Source organism: Miscanthus floridulus, chromosome 15 (assembly GCF_019320115.1).
Source record: "Miscanthus floridulus cultivar M001 chromosome 15, ASM1932011v1, whole genome shotgun sequence".
Lineage (NCBI taxonomy): Eukaryota > Viridiplantae > Streptophyta > Magnoliopsida > Poales > Poaceae > Miscanthus > Miscanthus floridulus.
This window is the reverse complement of record NC_089594.1, coordinates 5,277,470-5,297,216: the sequence shown is the minus strand read 5'-3', so window position 1 is coordinate 5,297,216 and position 19,747 is coordinate 5,277,470. Positions and strand designations below refer to the sequence as shown.

The 19,747-nt window shown below is 47.5% G+C and overlaps 1 protein-coding gene and 1 pseudogene across 1 annotated transcript; both read right to left on the bottom strand.

Moving 5' to 3' along the window:
* Positions 1 to 516: 516 nt before the first annotated feature.
* On the bottom strand, positions 517 to 3,383 carry LOC136506881 (uncharacterized). The gene is made up of 12 exons (XM_066501774.1): positions 3,364 to 3,383; positions 3,070 to 3,214; positions 2,716 to 2,989; positions 2,522 to 2,618; positions 2,348 to 2,418; positions 2,283 to 2,297; positions 2,104 to 2,185; positions 1,880 to 1,994; positions 1,737 to 1,811; positions 836 to 904; positions 654 to 733; positions 517 to 568 (listed from the first exon to the last, which is right to left on the bottom strand). The coding sequence occupies exons 1-12, from the start codon at positions 3,381 to 3,383 to the stop codon at positions 517 to 519; spliced, it is 1,095 nt and encodes a 364-aa protein (XP_066357871.1).
* Positions 3,384 to 3,498: 115 nt separating this feature from the next.
* On the bottom strand, positions 3,499 to 18,927 carry LOC136506880 (uncharacterized; annotated as a pseudogene).
* Positions 18,928 to 19,747: the final 820 nt, after the last annotated feature.

The window sequence follows — 19,747 nt, the reverse complement described above, 5'->3', positions numbered from 1 at the left end:
GGTGTGTACATTCAGAATGTATGGACTGATGAGATCAGTGAGTCATTTCGAAAACGATTCAGAATCACCGAGGCGCATGTATCTTATTTTAATATGATACAGGCATAGTGGAGCATGGAGGGAGCACATTGTACCCGCAGGCAACATATATATAGATGCATAGATAGATAAGTAGTCCAGGTTTGTCTAGACCGCAGTCACATACACGGCATCCATATTATACAGATAGATGGGTAGGTTGAGACATCCAGTGGCATTGATATCATACAAATACACGCCTAGCTCGTATGATAGTAGTGGTTAGTTTTTGCCTAGCAGCAGCATACATGGTAGACATATAGATAAGGCGTGTCATGTTGCTTTCCAAAATTAGAGCTCCATGCTGGGTCTTTTGGTGCCTGCGGCGAAAACAGAGCATAGATTATGCCTGTGGTAATGATGTCATCTAAAAATACAATTCCATAAGACATGTCATGGAACCGAAGATGTAGGTACCTTTAATATATATGGCTTGGTCTATAGCTCAAGGCGCCTATGGACGTTACGATCCTTGTTGGCACCAGTACCACTGCAGTGACATTTGTTGCTTAAAACAGATAAATGGCTAACGATCTATAGAACTGAGCTATAGGCAAGAAATAGTATGTGCAAACCTGGATCCATCATGAGTTTCATGAGCGGCGACGTCTCCAATAGCTCTTTTCTTTTTTTCGTCTGGATGGATGTCTGTGATCTAAAGATTACATGTGTAAATGGACAGTCAATACGATGGATGAGTGAGGAAACACAGGTGTGGACTATGCTGTTGTTAGATAGGATTGTCGCTGCTGCATACCTCTGGAGTTAGGTGAACATGCTGAGGAGGTGGGGTTGCGTGGGCATCAGAAAGTGAGGGCTGATCCAACTGCGAAAACGGTAAGAGAGCATTGTTTAAAAACACAAGTAGCAACAGTTTGCAAGTAAACATATAGCATGGCTGTATGGGTGTGTGAAGAGTCTGATTGGAGGCATTATTTATAAATTGGTGGCAGTTCACAGGGCCTATGTTTGCAGTATCTATGCAAGGTGGTAGTGCGCACCTGTGTGTCAATCGTAGCCTGTGTGTCAGAGGCAGAGACAATGGGAAGCTCCTCTGTGGCAGATGGTGTTACATGTACATGAACAAATAAAAAAAAGGTCATTGTGGGTGTGATACGGAAATGGGCAGAAATATGCAGAATGGGAAAATTAAACAACCTGGCAGTTGTGGATTCTGGTGTAAGGAAGATGTGTCTCCGGTGGCTAAAACAGTATCGACTTGATAAATAATGACAATTCTTTGTAGTGACATGGGCGAGACACTGACACGAAGCTCAAATTATCTTCCATAGAGAGCTGTGATTCGAGTCGGCAGAAATGCATTGGAAGGACCATCCATGGCGATGAGAGCATCGACTGGCATTCCAATTATCTCCTCTGCTATGGGCCCAAAGAAGACCAGTTCTATAGTTGGCGTAGCGTTGGTGTTTGCTGAGGCTGCTGGGTCTACCGCAACTATAGACAGTCGGTACCTATATGCGTTGACACATGGTTAGAAACATTGGATTTTTATGGCCTAAGCATGGCACCCTGAGCAATAAAACATAACCATATGCTAAAGAAAGTGTTGCTGACCTAGGTCCGCCGCTTGTTCCAGAACAACTTCGGCCGGTGCAACGGGTAGCGCCACTTTCTTGTTTTAATGTTTTGTTGCATACTTGACAGGCCAGGTACCACCGTGACGTGTCGGTGAGGACATTCTTTATTTTAACTTTGACAATATATCTATTGCCCTGTTTAAGAAGAATAGTTTAGCAGGAATTTCAGTAAAGGCAAAAACCATAGGAAACACTGTACTCACATAGATGACATGGGGATTATCAAATGTAGAAAGGTCTGCAACAGTTATATTTTCTGGTGCTGCCTGGCTCGTGCCTGGTCCATCCCATATGGGCGTTGGAGTTCGACCAATGCAGCTACAATGATAAAAAAAAAAGGATATGACTAAATCGTGGTAAATGCGCTAGTCATGCATATGCAACTATGAATAGAATAGAGTACGAAAGATGTGATGAGTGTATTTACCTGTCTCGTAAAGCTGCAACCTCTGGTATGTGAGGATTGACGTACCATTTGCACACCGAAGATCCTTGTAGGGACACATTTCCTGTTAGCAGGGAAAGTTCATATATTTTTTGAGCAAAAGTATGTGAAGTCACAGAAAAACATGTGTTTTGTTTATTGAGAAAGCAATAACAATGTACCGTTGAACATAGAAGCTGTAACACCAACAAAGAGGAATATAACTGGTTCACGTGTAGCCATTTGCCCATTTCCATATACCGCTCAGCATCAAAGTTCTCGGCCTGTTCACCCCAAAGAGCAACTACCATGGTATCCCTTTAAAGCAACATCATGGGTTTAGATAAGAGCAACGTAGGAAGTACAGAAGGCAAACGGTAAATGGAAAACAACACAGTAGGTAGCGACTGTAAGGACGTACTTTCCATCTGTTATGCGTACATTTCGGATTGCCTTTGGTCCTGCTCTTGTATTTTGCATTCTAACATGTGTGCATCCCTGCAGCACGCCGATAGTATCTGCATACATGGTCGGTTAATGAATGCGGGCAGACAGGTTAAATTAGAATAATATGAGTGAACAGATGTGTAGGCTAGCAAGAGCAATCTGTGATACCTGAGCAATATTCAGTAATTTGCTTTCTGGCCCTGAGGACCTCGAACGGTGCTACTCTGTATGCATACTCAGGAAATGTGGGTGGTATCGTTGTGATTTCACGGACCCTTGTGTGCACAGTGAAGCGTGCTAGAAACGGATGATCAACAGGTCGATAAGTTGTACGTGCACTGACCACCTGGAAGAACTGAATATGGTACAAAGAGGCCTCTTTTAGCTGGGGCATGAACATGTGTATCCAATTCTGAGGAATCTGAGCTTCCATGGTCGTTCCCTGTAAGCATGGAAGGGATGTAAGAAAGGCAGTAGTGGTATGTGTGACTACAGAAGCAAAGAAATGTAGAAATAGATTACCTGCTCATCAATGAGAATAAAATCTACTCTGACAATTTTAGGTGGCAGTTCTTTGTTCTTGCATTCAGAAAACCTGATGGCTCTAACTCGTACAGTCCATTGATGTGAGTGAGGCGTGATTTCTTTTAGAGGTGTATGATCCATTCTGCATTCATGAGGAAATAAAATGAGACACTAAGACATCAGATATTTATGAGGGCGTGAGTGCCGAAATCTGAGGACAAATGAAGGCAAACAACACTATGTAGCATAGCAGAGCATGTTAAAGGTCAATAACAACACCAAAAAGCAAACAATATCACATATGGCTCCATTGCTGGTCAAAGCATACAGGCAACATATTGTTGTAGCACCAAAATGTAGATTCATTGCTAGCGTGCAAGATAGAAGAATTTTTTTGTGTACAACTTGCGGAACATGGACAAAACGCTAAACATATTGCATGATCTCCTCATAGACAATGTTTTTCGTGATATTGGTTGGTTCACTGTCATCATCCTCGATGAGCATTTTTAGTCCCTGTCTTGAGTTCACTCTTGAAACAGCAACATATAACTGGCCATGGCTGAACACTGGTTCTCTGAGGTACACCCCAATCTGATGCAGTGTCTGTCCCTGGCACTTATTTATGGTCATTGCATAGCAAACTCTTACTGGAAATTGTCTTCGTTGTAGTATAAAAGGCCACCTAGCACTTTTTCCATTGAGCACAATGCGAGGAATAAATACTGATTGTCCAATATGATTTCCAGTCATAATCTGTCCCTCAAGAAGGCGGTCTCCAAGCCTCTGAATAAGAATCCTTGTGCCATTGCAGAGCCCAATTGACTGATTGATGTTGCGGAGAAGGACAACCGGAACACCTATCTTTAAGGTAAGCCTATGGTGAGGGAAATTATGAATGGTGATGGAATTCAAGAACTCCGGCGGATAGAGCAAACTGAAGTCCGAAGGCTGCTCCGTTGAGTTAGCAATCATATCAAAGCTCAGATATTCCCTTGTGGTTCCAGGTACCTTGGCGATCATAAAGTCATTTATCTCATCCATAATTACATTAACCGGACATACTATGCATCTTTCAGTAAGGTATGGAATGGATGCATAGAGGAGGTGAAAATCAGTATATATTGCACCAGCAATAGCAGGTATCTTAGGTCCAATGGGCGAAAGAATGAACTCCTGAGGTATCTTTACCCAAGGCTTCTCTAGGTCACCATTTGCGGCACCAGCATTGGCAGAATCTTCTCCAATACTCAGTATCCATGCAGCAAATTCACGTAACTGAGTTCGTTCATGAGAAGACAGTGAAGGATCACATAATCTCATGTTTGTGGACAACCGCATCACCTTTATGTGCCTCCAAAGGTATGAACCTAATAAGGAAGCCTTAATTATCTCGGCACGGCTAGCACCTTCGACAATTGGCAGGACCTGCCTAAAGTCACCGCCAAAGATCATTGGCTTGCCACCAAATGGCAAGGACGCAGCTTGAGGATGTTCAGCACCTAAAACATCACGGAAAGATCGATCAAGAGCTTCAAAACAGTGTCGATGGCTCATTGGAGCCTCATCCCAAATAACCAGTGAGGTTCTTAAGATGAGACCAGCTAACATGGTGCCTCTTGGTATCCCACAGATGCTATTTTGTTGAATATCCAATGGTATTTTGAATCTTGAGTGCGCTGTACGGCCGCCTGGAAGAAGTAAGGATGAAACACCACAGGAAGCAACCGCTAAGACTATATGATCTTGCGCTCTTAGTGTTGCTAATATTGCATTCCATAAGAATGTCTTGCTGGTGCCTCCATGTCCAGATACAAAGTATAGAAATGATTGTTTTTTGTACACAGACTGGATAACAGAATCATAGATAGCCCTCTGATCAGCATTCAAAAGGGCTGACATCTCAGTAGACTGCTTCAGCAATGCAGTCCTATCATAAGACAACTCTTCTAGAATCAGTCTATTTGTGCCACTATCTCTAGGAGGCAAGATAGGAGCTGGAAGATTATAGGACGCTATCGATAAACCATTATTTGAAAACATATGATCTAGCTTCTTTATGAGCGTAGACTGCAATGCAGCATCAGAAATGGCTTGAGAAGAACCCAGAGCAAGACTAATATGATAAACGATGTCATCAGCCATGTATCTCCAGTATTTATCATAAAGCGCTCTAACATTACCAATGTCACAGTGCACTAACATCGTCATGAACAGGTGTCGGAGTTGGTAAGCAGTGGCCCAAGTAATGGCTTCATCGAATAAGCATGACCATTCTGTATCATCACCGATTAAACCCCTAGCCTGGCATGCTTCACGAAATGTTGCATACAAAGTTCCCTCATATGTTCTGACATCCTCATAGCTCCTTGCACCACGGACCACCATAAGAAGCATCTAGAGATAAAAGGTTTCACCACTGCTTGGATGCACATGCCTCAGTCTTCCCAGCTTGAACCCTCTTCTCCTGCTATTCCACACCTTATGATCTCCATCCCATGTATATCTTGATGGAAACTCACAGTAAGTCAAATGATGACCAGCAACAGACAATGTATTGGCCATAAACCACTCAGTGAGAGTACTCTTTTCTGCATCTGGATCATCAACAACCTCCTGTAAGTCAGCGTTCTCTGTCAAAGTCACAAAATTCATTCCTGGAAGATGGACGAAGAGTCGCTCAACAGGAGGAAACTTGCCATGTATCTCAAAACCAAACAATCTCCAGGTAGCTTCACAACATGAAAGATATCTCGATCTTATATATTCAGCAATCTCATCAATACCATCTTCATCTGTGGGCTAAGCAGGAACCGATGACTGAGCAGCCTGCTGAGATGGATCACCTTGTTTCTTGAATGAAACTTTTGCACAGTCAAATCCTTTGTTGACATACTTGAATAGATACTTGATAAGGTATGTTTTGTTACAGGCCTCAACATTGATATGCGCCTGGTATTTCTTGAGCACATCTAAGCTATGAGGCACCACCCATCGATTATCTAGTTGTACATCGTTCTTCTAAGAAATAATTCCGTTATCTCTTCTCCTGTATAGCGGGTAGCCATCTGGGTCAAAAGATGTCTCGGACCGAAAAGGTTTTGGGTATTTCTTCGAGCACTTTCCATCCTTCATACACTGACAATATATATTTGCCTCCCCACATGGACCATGTAGCATGAACTCCTGAACCAAAGAAAAGCCTAGCGGGTCCAGATTAGGATCTGGAAGCTCCGCTGAGATATACTTGTCAACCTCCTCAACAAAGGGCTCTCGTCCCGTATCAGATTGCCACACCAAAATATGAGAATGTGGTAAGCCACGCTTTTGGAATTCATTTGTGTGTGCAACTGGAAAACGAAGCACAGAACAAAGGCCTGATTAATTTGGAATTCATCTGTGTGTGCAACTGCAAAATGATACACAGAACAAAGGCCTGATTAAAACATCTGACAAAGCCAACATAACAGAAGGACAGAAAGAAGGTATGGTGGAGTGGTAAACTGGATTACCTGCTGAAACAGGGCCAAATACACGTCCTTTCTTGATATCATCTAGGTACTCATCAAGCTTCATATGGAACACCCGCACAACCATATCAGACCTATCAGTAGGTCTCTGCCCTGGCTCAAATCGAAGTGCCTCTACAATTTCAGGCCATTTTGAATTGCAAGTGAAGGTAGTGAATTTATCTGGAGGACCATACACACGACAAATAGCCATACAGTCATGGAAATTCTGCTGCATATACCGTTTGCTTCCTGTATGAGAAGCAGGTAGCATCTTTTTTATACCGACATCCTTTCCAGTAGATGCTCCCTTACCTATGGCATCAGATATGCCCTAATAGGTTTCACAACGCAACAGGTCTTGGTTGAAATGAAAGAAGGTCAACCTGTTGGCCTCAACACAAGAATAGCCATTAACCTAAAACTGCTGTGACAATCTACCTGAGCAAAGTATAGGATTTGGCTCTCCCCTGCGATAATGCATATAATATGCATAGAACTCAAGCATAGACACTGTATCCCTGCCAATTGGAGGGTCGTTAGTTTGTTTAAGCTTAATTCCAGTATGGTACCCAACATCACCATATGGAAAAAGCAATGGATACTTGAGCGACATCAGCGCTGGATGGATAGGCGAGACATGCTGAAACTCAGTTGTATGAGATTGAACAACAATATCAAAAGAAGAAACATCTGGGGATAGGCCACCAATAAGAAGTGCAGCCAACTCATGTGTTGTCGGCACAGAGAACCTGTCTCCGTGATTGTCCACAGTACCAATCAGTTTAATGGCAATCTCCGGAGCAGAGGGAGAAAGTAACCTATCACGTGCCATTCTAAACTTGGACAGCAAAGGATTGGTACGATTCAACATATGAAGCAAAGAGGTAACAATCTGTGGATCTGGCCTGCCATCCCCATCATCCGAAAAAATATTAATTCTATTTTGAATCTCATTAAAAGTGTCATGTATATATAGCTGAGCATACTCAGGACGATGTCCCTCCACCGGAATAAGAGATCCAATCCGGTGGTGGACAACTCCATTGATTCGAAACACATACGGACCATCACCAGTATTAATTGATCTATCAACATGGACACCAAGCGAGGTAAAAGCGAACAGCGAGTTGTACTATCTGATAAGTCGCATAAAGGTATTGCAACGCGCACCACCACTGAAGGACACCAACTCTTGCAAGGGAGGTGGGAATGGCCTATGCTTAGGCAAGGAAACTCTACCGCCACGACAACAATTTTTGTACACAAGGTGAGCACGGCTGCTAAGACCCTGAACCCTTTCATGATACCAAAAAACAGCAGAGCAATACTCACAAGCATAATCAGGACCACCATAATAAGAACGGCCAGGATACCTGGCTGAACAAAAGGTAAAGAGAAGACTGTGATGACCTATGCAAACATGGACCAACAAAGGCAAGAGGAAGAGTAATAAAAATGTGGTAATAACAACCGGTGAACACATACCTTTTAGCATATCTATATATTCCTTAGGGAAAGCTAAAACAGGTTGAGTGAAAGGCGCACGACAAATTCGATCTACACAAAACACAGCAGTCAAGCACACCTAGAATACAGCTAGAAGTTGTATGGACAAAAAACAGAGAAAACACAACTAACCCCTTCGAGCAGCGGCCTTGACTCTGTTACGTTGCAAGCGCGTGGCACGATTATCATTGGACTCACTACGCGTTACCAATGGACAAAAGTGGTCTCCTACAACGTGGAAAAGAACAGAACGATACAAAAAATGATGAAGGAAGCATAAATCCGAAGAAAAGAACACGGCTGCTAAAAGGCAAAGAGCACTAACGGGACACAGCTTTGCATGCAGGAATTCCTGGGGATGCAGTACCTGCGATAGAGAGGCCGCAATTGCAGGCACGTAGTAAGAAGCCGAAACGGCATACGGAACTTTAAAACCTAAGCAATTGTACTGCGTGCACGGTAGTGATTTTTCATTCTTTTTTTTTTGCGAATCACGATAGTGAAAGCGTAATGAATGGAGAAACAACATCGGTAATTAGATGTGCGTAGGCCAACCGAACAGCAAGCGCTGCCATAAGGAAAAGAAGTACCCGTGAGGTGTCCGAACTCCGCGGCAGCACGGACAACGCTAGCCGCTCGATGACGACGCGCACGCGAGGCGTGAGACCGTACAGCACCAGAAGGCGCAAGGGTAGGTTCAGCCGGAGCACGCCGACCTCTGCCTCGTGCAGATGCTCTTCTAGATGGCATCTAACAAAATGGCAGCACGAGAACAAAAAGTGCTAAGCAGCAACAACAGTAGAACGACATGTCCGATGCAATGAATGGCAAGGCGAAAACAGAAAGGAAGAAGAAGCAACAATAACAAAACGACATAGCCCTGCGCACAGCAACGACTATAGCAATGCAGGCAGGCATCAATGACATAAATTAGACAAAACAATCTAAAAAAGGGAAGAACAAGGCCGTGTCTAGAGGAAGAAATGGCAACCACGACATGAAGATGAAACACAGGGTAAAGTAGCTAAAAAGGGGCTGGCACATACAGGCACAATGAGCGGGCAAGTAACTGAACCGGCTGACAGGAAAGGATTGATACATACATTATATACATAAACCTTAGAACAGGTACTGTGGAAAGGATAAAGGTTGAACATGACAGAGCATGGAACATAGGAACGAAGACAATAGCGCGGAGCACAGGCAAGAAAAATTAGGAAAGCATATGCGCAGTGACATGAACAAAACGGAGGAAAAACAGGTAGGAGGCTGCATACCTGACGGCTAGGTGAGCCCCGGCCGATGCGGCCGGGGCAAGGGGCGGGCGGAAGCCGAGCACGTATAGCCCAAATTTGCATACAAACGACCCAAGACTGAGCAGATGGACAGCCGCGCCATAGGAAATATAAAAATCGAGAAGAGATCGAGAAGGAAGGCGGTGCAGGCGAACGAAGAAGAGGATGGAAGACGGGCCGACATCCATGGACGCGGCGGAGGCACAGACCTACGCAGCACACGGCCGATGGCAACGGCGCGGAGACGGCACGGGGAGGCGGACCCGTGGAAGCGGAAGGAAAATGAGCGAGGCAAGTCGACAGATGCGGCAAGGCTGCTGCGAGCGCGAGTGCCGAGGCGGCCGCGCGGCGCGTGGAGACGCGAGCTTCGTAGGCTGGTGGACGACGGCACCGAGGCTGAACGAAGCGAGACCAAATCGAGGAGTACACACGCACGAGACCACGTGGCTGAACAGTAAAAAATCGCAACCAGATCGCTATCAGACAGCAACGCGGAGAAGAAAAGGCAGCGAGCAAGGCAGACGGAGGAAAAACGCAGGCGGCGGATCCAGCGCGAGCGCCAAGGCCTCGGCGCGGTGCCTAGAGAAGCGCGCCTCCGAGCGTGGCGAGTGGCGACGACAGCTCCGAGGCCGCAACACGCCCAATCGCCGGTGCTGGGCCACAGCAGAGACGGGCCCACGAATCAGCGATGAGGAAAAAGAGGGGTACACATGCACGAGCTGCAGGTGCAAAGCATATGTACGTGGTCCTCACGAACGCAGACGACTGGTCCAACCGGTAACACGAGGTGAAAACCGGAAGGCAGTGAGCTGCGCAGGAACTGGGGCACCGGCTACCGGCGTCGCAACCAGTGACACAAAGCAGAGAACAAAACACGTGTGCGCCTAACACTGGAAGGACGGACCAGAACAGTAGCCAGGATGGCTGCGAGAGCACGGATTCTAGGCGCTTTATGGAGTTTCATATTGGTTACTACCCCACGCCTGTTGTATATTAATTAATGCAGTCATGGTTCGACTCCTAGGCTGCCTGAATATTTTTTGCATGGCATCGTGGTTAGGGCCCGGGGTGGCTTCTATTCCCTTCGCGCTTTCGTATTTTCGCGTTCCATTGCATACAGACTGTTCGGGAGGCCGTATCGTATTGTGGATTATTTACTGCTGGCTGGTTTGGTGTGAGAGAAAAACATTGTTCCTGGCCGGAAATTTACGATCGTTTACGAGCAAACGAACAGGCTGTATAGTTTTTTGCTACGCGCCGTGGCCGGCCTTTGCCGCTGCGCAAAGTTTATTAGAAATTAAATCACACACCACAATAGTTTCTTCATAATATTCCTATAATTCCTTTTAATTTGCAGCCCCAGCACATACCTCTTCTCTCTCTCGACGCCGCCAAGGCATCCATGGCCAGGTGTCGCCGTTGCTCGTCCCATATCCAAGCCCTCCTAATTTTCTAATCAAATCCTATCTTTGATCTAACTTTGTGTTTGGGCTAGGATTGGGTTAGGATCTGCACCTCAACCACTTCATATGTTTTTTTGCTAATAGAGTGAGCTATTCAATGTTATGATGAAAACTTTATGACTTGGGGGGTTAAGACTGTCCTTATGAATCATATAAGATAATTGACTATTGTATTAAGTGTATATGTGATAACAGGCCCAAAACATGTGTGCAGTTTTGAAAAGTTAGTTTTTGTGTTCCAAATGTATCATCTGCTCTAGATGATCCCAATTTCTTCTTTCTCTTCCTAAATCTTATACCATACCAACAAAATATTTAAATTTGCACTCGTTGAATACACTCTTTGTCCCTGAATAAATTAATTTTTAGAGCTGACTTAAGTCAGACTTTTTTTATGTGTGACCAAAATTATAGAAAAAATATATAAATATTTGTGACACTAAATTATTATGTTATGAATATAGAGTTTATCATGTATTTAATATTCTAATAATACTAATTTGGTGTTATAAATTTTGGCACTATTTTCTATAAATCCGTCAATTTTTTTAAAAAAAATTGATTTTACTCCGAACGGAGGAAGTACATACAGTATGTTATTATATGCGTTGGGACTAGCATGAGGCGATGGGCCCGGTGATTCTGTCCCGTGAACCACGCGTAGACTTCGGCCACCAAACTTCTGCTTTGGAGTCACACGTAAATCCCACTCATCGTGTAGAATTAGTGTTCGTTTGGCCTCGAAGCCAGCCGAACCGGCTGTTGCCGCTGCGAGCAGCAGACGCAGTAAAAGGCGGCGGCGGCAGCAGCAGCGCTGGGATAAGGCCGTCCACAGCGTGTAGGCGATGCCAAAAAATAATGATCCCACAACCAAGAGTAGGCCCCGGGCTTCCTGCTCCCTCCGTCTAAAAGAAAAGAATGCAATCGTAGAGTTCAAATTTTTTTCTCAAAATAAACGCTCACTTAAAAAAAATGCCCTTGTAAATATCAGGCGTGATACTTCCGGTGACAATGTTGAGTGACAGCTCGCTGTGCTCATGAACACCAGCTCCTCGCCCTTCTCTGTTTCACCGTCTCCCGGCACGCTGTCCGCAGCCCCCTTCTCTTGGTTGACCTCGCCGGCCAGCTGCTCACATAGCAGCAGACCAGCAGCGTGTTCGGCAGCGGCACGGATGACCTGTTCGTGCCCATGCGTTCCTACGGAATATCTAAATTTTTATACTAAAAATACGCGGATCGCATGATAAAATAACAATACCGTAAAATTAAATATTGATGTTAAAGTGGTATTTAATCAAAAAAACAAAGTTCGAGAAATTAACATAGTCACGGAGAGCGCGGTGTTGCAGGCTCACAAACTCTATTGTATATACTTTTCGGCTAGAAGAAATATTCGATATCTATTTTTTCGTGCGTCAATAAATCCATGAATAAGTTCCGCCATATCTCCACACCATCCTCTACACAGGTTCGAGTATATATATAAATATTAATGCCTATCACATAAGTAATACTACGTGTCTTGAAAAATCTCTCACAAAACCTTAAAACAAAGTATGTTATACTCACCGTATAAATATGTAACTTTAGGCCTATTCCACACAGACATATACTATAGAATAAGATATCCACTTGAATATATGTGGCAAAATTCACCATCAACAATATATAGAAAATCATTGGTATTATTATTGCAAGCGGCAATGACTCTGAGTCTGTCCGGTGGGAACATGTTCTTCCATGGTTTCCTACATACAGTAAATGGAGATAACATAAAGTCATCAACCTAGAGTATATGTTCTGGCTTTACATTCAAAACTATAATGTGCAAAGAAGCAACTACAACAATAAAGTCGTGTCAGCTTTGAAGATGAAAATTTTTACGAGTTCTGCATAACCACTTCGTGTCAGCTCTGAAGATTACGAGTTCTGTATAACCACTTCGTGTCAGCTCTGAAGATGAAAATTCACCTGAGAAGTGAAACATAAAGTCGGAAGATCCATATTCCAATACTGCATTTTCTCATGTCAACTAAAAAAAGGGAGATCTGAAGATAATATATTTGGTAGATGCATTCTCATATTTCTCGTATAATGATTGGAAGCATTCTCGGTCTATAGACCAAACAAGAGAAGTGTCAGAGGATGACCAAATTCAATTTTGTAGGAATAGCATCACAGACCCAATCAAGAAATTTGTCTAGAAGTGATTAATAATTTCTTTCCAAATCAAGTCATAAATTTACATTGTTCTGAATGTTAAAAGGCAATCAAGTATGTCGATGGAAAGCAAATAAATTTGTGCATGAGAGATTGGAGAAAAAGATATTAGAATCTATACCAGTGTTAGCATAAGAAACCATAAGAACAAGTGATTAAATCTCAACTTCTCAAGGGTCTTCTTGCTTATGTATCTTCATCTCTCCTCAAACAAGCAGCTAGTACAAGGAGCGTGCCAACTGAGTAGTCCGCATAGAAGCAAACATAAAAGATATTATGTTTGAGTAATGGTTGGATAGCAGTCGTTATCATTTACGAATGGCATCCTAGTATCAGGGTGCGATGCGACACACTGCAGAACATAAGTAATACAAAAAAGAAGTTAAGGAAACAGAGTGATTGACAAAACCAATTCGAGGTGCATGAACTGATAAATGGCACTTTAAAATAACCCCATATTGCAGTATACTATGAAATTGGCAGTTTTTTCATATTATCATGGCTAAGTTAACATATCATGTATCCCTCATAATACTGATAGATTTTAATACCAAAAAGAACTGATAGATGACGCTTTAAAGCATCTCCAGTGCCATGAGTATTTTGCTTTCTGATGTAAAAGCATACCTGGAGGAGTGCAAGCACATTGCAGACTCAAGTTGATTTGTCAGACGATAAATTTAGGGGTGAAAGAGTGATCGATAAATTGACACAGTTTCCAACATATGTTTCAAGTAGCCATACTGTCGGTGCGAAAAGTGATCAATAAATAAATATTTATAGTTTTGCCGTACGTTGTGATCGGATGTGGCCTAGCACTCAATGACACAGGGTTTATACTGGTTTAGGCAACGTGCCCTACGTCCAGTTTGAGTCGGTCGGTGACTTTATTCCTGAGTCCAGGTGCTCAAGGTTTGCAGTGGGGTTACAAACGAGTAGGAGTAAGATGGGGGTGCAAGAGGTCCGGTCGGACTCTGGTGTGAAGGGCCGAGAGTGACGGGAGCTCCTACATGCGCTGAGTATTTGAGCATGTGCTCTGTGTAGCTTTAGAGTGTCTAAAGCTAGTAGAGAGTGAATCTGAGTGATCCGTCTGTTGTTCGAATCGATCGTGTGTGCCCGAATCGTCCGAGATTGATCATCCCTGTTGGGAGAGAGCGTATCCCCTTTTATAGATGAAGGGGATGGCCTTACAAGAGAGCGAGGGAGAGAGTGTACGTATGCTACTAAGACTTGTTGCCCACACCGTTGGATACAAGATTATTGTAGGCGCCCACAATACTGTTTATGTCAGACGCATGTGGGAGGTTTTACCGTGTTCACTATGTATGATGGCGCCCACAACACTATTGATGCCTAGAAGCATGTGGGGGTTTTACCGTCTTTGCCTGGTATGGGAATTGATGGCGCCCACAATACTGTAGGGCAAACATCGGCGTCCACAACACTGCTTGGGGTTCTGACATGCCTAGAAGGTTGCAGGGCACCCTTCTAACATGTCCTGTTGGTACTGTCCTACAAGCGTGCAGGGTACGATCTCTAATAATGCGTTTGTCTTGAGCACCCTGCCTTACTTGCTCCGCCCGTTTCCTAGGTCCTCATCGAGCGGGCGTCCCTAGTCGGTTGGTCCCCGTCGGCTCCGACTGCGCCAGTCGAAGAAGAGCTATAAGTAGAGGTTTGGTGCATCCCTGGTCGAAGACATGGGTCGGAGTCGAAAGCGGCGTTGGCCGGGCCTTCCGGTCGGAGAGGCGGGTCGAAGTCGGAAGCAGCGCTGGCCCGGCCATCTAGTCAGAGAAGCGGGTCGGAGTCGGAAGCGAGCGTCGTTCCTCTTTGGCTAGGACTTCTTGTTGGAGAGGCGAGCCGGAGTTGGAAGCGAGCGTTGTTCCTAGTTGGCTAGGCCTTCTAGTCGGAGACTGGATCGTCCTTCTGGCCTGTCATTAGGTTTTTGGGCCGGCCCAGGAGTTGTGCGTCATTTGCAACGTCATCTGCTGGGTTGAGCTTTCGCTGGGAAGTAGGTCCATTAGGGACCCCGGGTTTATGAACCCGATAGGCGCCCCCGAACCCTCGGGCGATTCAGGTAGAATCGTTTGGGGGATTTTTTGTCTTGACGGTGGGTGTAGCCCCTGTGCCCCTAGGCGACTCGAGTAGAATCGTCTAGGGGGGTTTCATTTTATCGATGGGTTAATTTTTTGTTTTGATAGCGGATGCGTGCGAACGTACCCGCGGGTGTAGCCCCCGAGCCCCCGGGTGATTTAGGTAGAATCGCCTGGGGTTTTGTTAGCGGGCGTGTATGTGTGTGCACCTTGGGCGAGACAGAGTCATCAACCAAGGCATCGGGCGCGCCGAGGGTTCAGGCGAGTCGGAGTTGCCAACCAAGGCGTCGGGCGTGCTGCGGGATAGCCGAGGGATCGGGTGAGACAGACTTGCGGACCCAGGCGTCGGGCGCAGCCGAGGGATCGGGCAAGTCAGAATTGTGGATCTAGGCATCGGGCGTAGCCGAGGGACCGGGCGAGATGGACTCGTGGGCCTAGGTGTCAGGCGCAGCCGAGGGATTGGGCGAGTCAGAGTCATGGATCTAGGCGTTGGGCTCGATAGGGGTCGGTTGAGTTTCATGCGTTACCCTGTCTACGGTTTCCGCAACCAGAGGGGCTGAGCTAACATCGCTTGCCTCGATGGCTCGAGTGACGCACTCGGTGAGCTCACTAACGGGCATGTTTGAGTGAAATCCAGGTCCGTCATTCATGATGAGGTCGGCATAGCCCTCATGTGGCATTCCACTGCTCCTTAACCCGTGTCCTGGCAGATGCCCGGGTTGTTCTAGAGACCGACCCAGGTGGCCCGCTAGCCTCCCCTTGATGGAGATTCTATGGGCATGGCTCGAGGTTAGGATCGAACGAGAAGGTTGAGATGACCCTGTCTGCTTTAGAGCAGATTGGACGAGGGCCGCTGGGGCTCATCTATGTTTTCTCCCCTAGCTCTGTTTGATGCAGGGTAGCCTCGAGCCCTTCATGGGCCGGCCTTTGAACCCCGGTCGGTCGTTGCTCATGTTGAATGAGGCAACTACCGCTTCATGACGCAATACGAAGCGTTGTGATGCATAACTGCATATGCGATGCTTTGGATACATGGGATGAATGAATGAATGCGTGCATAGATGAATGTGTGAACATGTGTATGAGAAATGATGAATGGATGATCATGTAAATAAATGAAATAGAAGGTTTTGGTAAAGTTACCTTGATGACTCGAGTGACGGGTTTGAGGAGCTCTTATCGGATGTGTCCAACCGGGATCCATGTCCACCGTTCGTGATGGAGTTGGCTTGGCCCACATGGGGCGTCCCTCTACTCCTTACCTATCTCTCAGCATTCGCCTGAGCCATCCGATCGACTCAGGAAGCCCGTTGGTCTCTCCTAGACTGAGATCCCATTGTTGGGCCCTTCCAAGGCTTGCCTGGGAAGGCGGTGGGCCGCCTGCGTGTGGTTGCGCCTTGTTTCCCATGCCCGGCATGCGGTAGTGGTGGGCCATGCCCAGGCCACGTTTCGTCTGACTAGGCACCGTCTCGTCGAGCAGGGTGTGTCCCATCGGTCAGGATGCATCCCACCGCATGCATATACGCATTGGGCAGGGCGAGCCCCATTAGTCATGGTGCACCCCTTCGTATGCCTGTCTGCATTAAATGGGGAAGGGAGAGGTTTTTTTGCCCCATTACTTCGCCTTTCTCCAACCGCTACGTCTCCTCCTTAAATAGGGGAAGGGAGAGGGTTTTCGTCCTATTCCTTTGCCTTTTCTCTTACTGCTGCCTCTCCTCCTTCTTCCTTCTCGCCAAGTGCGTTCATGTGCCATGGCGGTTCCTAGGAGAGAGAGAGGGTAGAGCGAGGGAGAGGAGAACTCATAGATCTATTTTTGCAAATCCAGAGCACAATGTCGAGCTGGAGGTCATCCAAAGTGGATGAGTCGGTGCTGGCCGCCTTCGCCGAGAAGGGGCTGCTATCACTGAAGGAGGTGGCACACTGGAGGGCTCCTGTGGGGGAGGCTTTTCCATGACCTCAGGCCAGCGAGGTCGTCTCCTTCCTTGCCTTCCAGGAGCATGGGCTAGGATACCCTGCGCACTAGTTCTTGCTTGGGCTCCTCAATGAGTGGGGCCTAGAGCTACAACACCTCAATCCGACTGGGGTGCTACACATCGCTGGCTTCGTCACCGTCTGTGAGGCTTTCATTAGGATAGAGCCGCATGTGGACTTCTTTCGGTGGCTATTCTTCGGGCAAGCTTTATCGGAGGGGGATCCGCCTAGGACTGCGCCGGTGGGGGGCTTCGCTCTGTAGAAGAAGCCGAGTTCGTCGGGCGCCTACCCCGCGTACACTCCCTATGACTCCAATTGGGGGTGGCACTGAGAGTGGTTCTACATTAGGAACCCGGCGAAGGCACCATTCCCGCCGTTCATCGGTAGAAGGCCAGAGAGGCGGGAGAGCTAGTCGTGGGGCCCTCCTAGCTGGCAAAACAAGCTAGAGATCATCGAGGAGGAGCTCTTAAAGCTAGTGTAGCACGGCCTCAATGGGCTGACGGTGTTTCACACCTTTTTCTACTGTCAGGTCACCCCGCTGGCGGAAAGGACATGGCTAATATGGCTGTACTCTGACCCAACGGACCCCGACCGCACATCACCGGTGGAGTTGGCGAAGGACGAAGTCTGGAGCCGTCTCGATCGGGTGCTATAGCTGAAGGCCTAGGATACCCTCGAAGGAAAGCCCAGACCTTTCCACGCCGGGAAGCTGCCCAATCTGGTACATTCTCCTCTCCTTATTCTGTGTCTCTTTTGATCTTGCTCTCCTGTAATCTGACTTCAAGTCGCCCGCTTCGTAGGGACTCACCGGTTATAAATCCTGGCCGCATCTTCCGAAGGGGCTGGAAGGCATGGCTCGGCAAGCTGCCCTGAAGGAGGCGGCGATCGTGAAGAAGAAGAAGAGAGCTGAGAAGGCTTAGAGGAAGCACAGGAAGGAGATGGAGATCGCTCGCCGGGTGCGGACTGGCAAAAGTAGGAGCGATGTTGAGGCGGAGCTCGAGTCGGAGGAACCCACAGAGATGGTGACGATGCAATTTCTTCCGAGGATGAGGGAGGCTAGGAGGTCATTGTGACCTCAGTGGAGCGCCGCGAGCCTGCGACCACGTTCGCCAGTGGTGGGCGGGATGTAGAGAGGCACAACGATGTTCCCATGCCAAGGAAGCACGCCGCGAGCTTGCACGCCATCGACGAGCGGGAGGTGAAGCGAACGCGGTCACCGCGCCCTTCGGAGGCATCGCCAGCCTTGTCCCCGCCTGCTTCAGGCATGGTGAGGTAGGCTAGGCGGTCGGAGGAGCAGGCTCGCACCCACGCATCTTTAGGACCGGCGCTAGCACGTGACCCACAATAGGGGGACGCCCCGCCAGTGGCTTTGGTGGGCGCATCACAAGCTGTTGGTCTAGGCAGCACGCGGTCTGATCAGGAACCGGCCGGGTTGACTCCCCCTAGGTCGATGAGAGGGGGCACGGGTCATGACCCATGAGCGGTCCTCATCTGATGGGCCCATTGCCGGTGGGTCAGGGCTTCAGAGCCCTACTGCTCATGTCCAGGTATGTATTCTCTGTTTCTTTTCGATCTCATAGTTTGAGTTTTATGAGCGCGACTGACCTATTCCTTTTGACAGGAGCCAGATATTAACAAGGTTGAGCGTTGCCCCACCTTTCGTGTGGGAGAATTGGAGGCCCACCTTGTAGTGAGCCACGGCGAGCAGCGGGGAGAGCATACTGGTGGTGGCGCGACCTTCCCTTCCGGGGGTTGAGCTCTCCCGACCGGTTGTAAGTATGGCGGCGACGGCGGCCATCCCAGTGGCGATAGTGAAGGTTGGGTCGAAGGTGACCCTTGTGGTCCCTACCCCAACAGTCATGGCAAAAGAGAGGAGGGAGACCAAGCTCCCTGCCTCGCCCGGTGGAGGGATGCACAGCTCACCCTCCTGGTCGGAGCTATCGGGATCTGGAGGAGACACAGCCAGACCGAAGGTAGAACAACCACTGGTGGGCTGTGAGGTCGAGGAGGTGGAGACCCCTTGCCCTGGCGAGGCAGTCACCATGGTGGAGCTGCCGGCGCCGGCGCGGGAGCTAGCGGTGGTTCAGTCATTGGCCGGGCCTTCTAGCGGGTTAGGGGCGACCACCGACTTTGTGTGGCCCTGCCCTGGTGACCCAAGGAAGGTGCAGTTCATCCTTTGGGATGAGGAGGAGGTGCAGCTCTGGGACATTTTTGGGGGGAGAGGACTCACGATGGAGTCCAATCTCGCCCAAACCAGGGCGAGGCTCGAGAAGGCCCTGGAGCGGGTCAAGTCCATCCATCAAGCGGTCATGGTTGACCTACCCTGCGTCATGGAGGTAAGTTTTCTGCGTTCATCCTTGACTCCTTGGTCTTTCGCTGGTTGCCTCAGCATGCTTGCTTCTCACTTTGCAGGGCTTGGAGGAGATATCGACCTGCAAGTCCCATTTGCTATGGGAGGACCACACTCAAATGGAGCGGGAGGCCACAGCATCGCGGTGGGTCACCGAGCTCAAGCGCCAGCTAGAGTCTGCCCACCGTGAGTCTCAAGACTAGGTGGCCAAGGCCACAGAGGTGCGGGAGGCAGAACTGCTCGTGGTGGAGCGGGCGACTGCTGCTGA

Excerpts from the sequence above, each read along its gene's own strand:
- LOC136506881 (XM_066501774.1), bottom strand. The coding sequence starts at position 3,383 with ATGGAGCCATATGTGATATT. Across the intron at positions 2,990-3,069 it reads TTATTCTCATTGATGAGCAG|GGAACGACCATGGAAGCTCA; the intron begins GTAATCTATTTC and ends CCATGCTTACAG. Across the intron at positions 905-1,736 it reads GGTGGTACCTGGCCTGTCAA|TTGGATCAGCCCTCACTTTC; the intron begins GTATGCAACAAA and ends CCGTTTTCGCAG.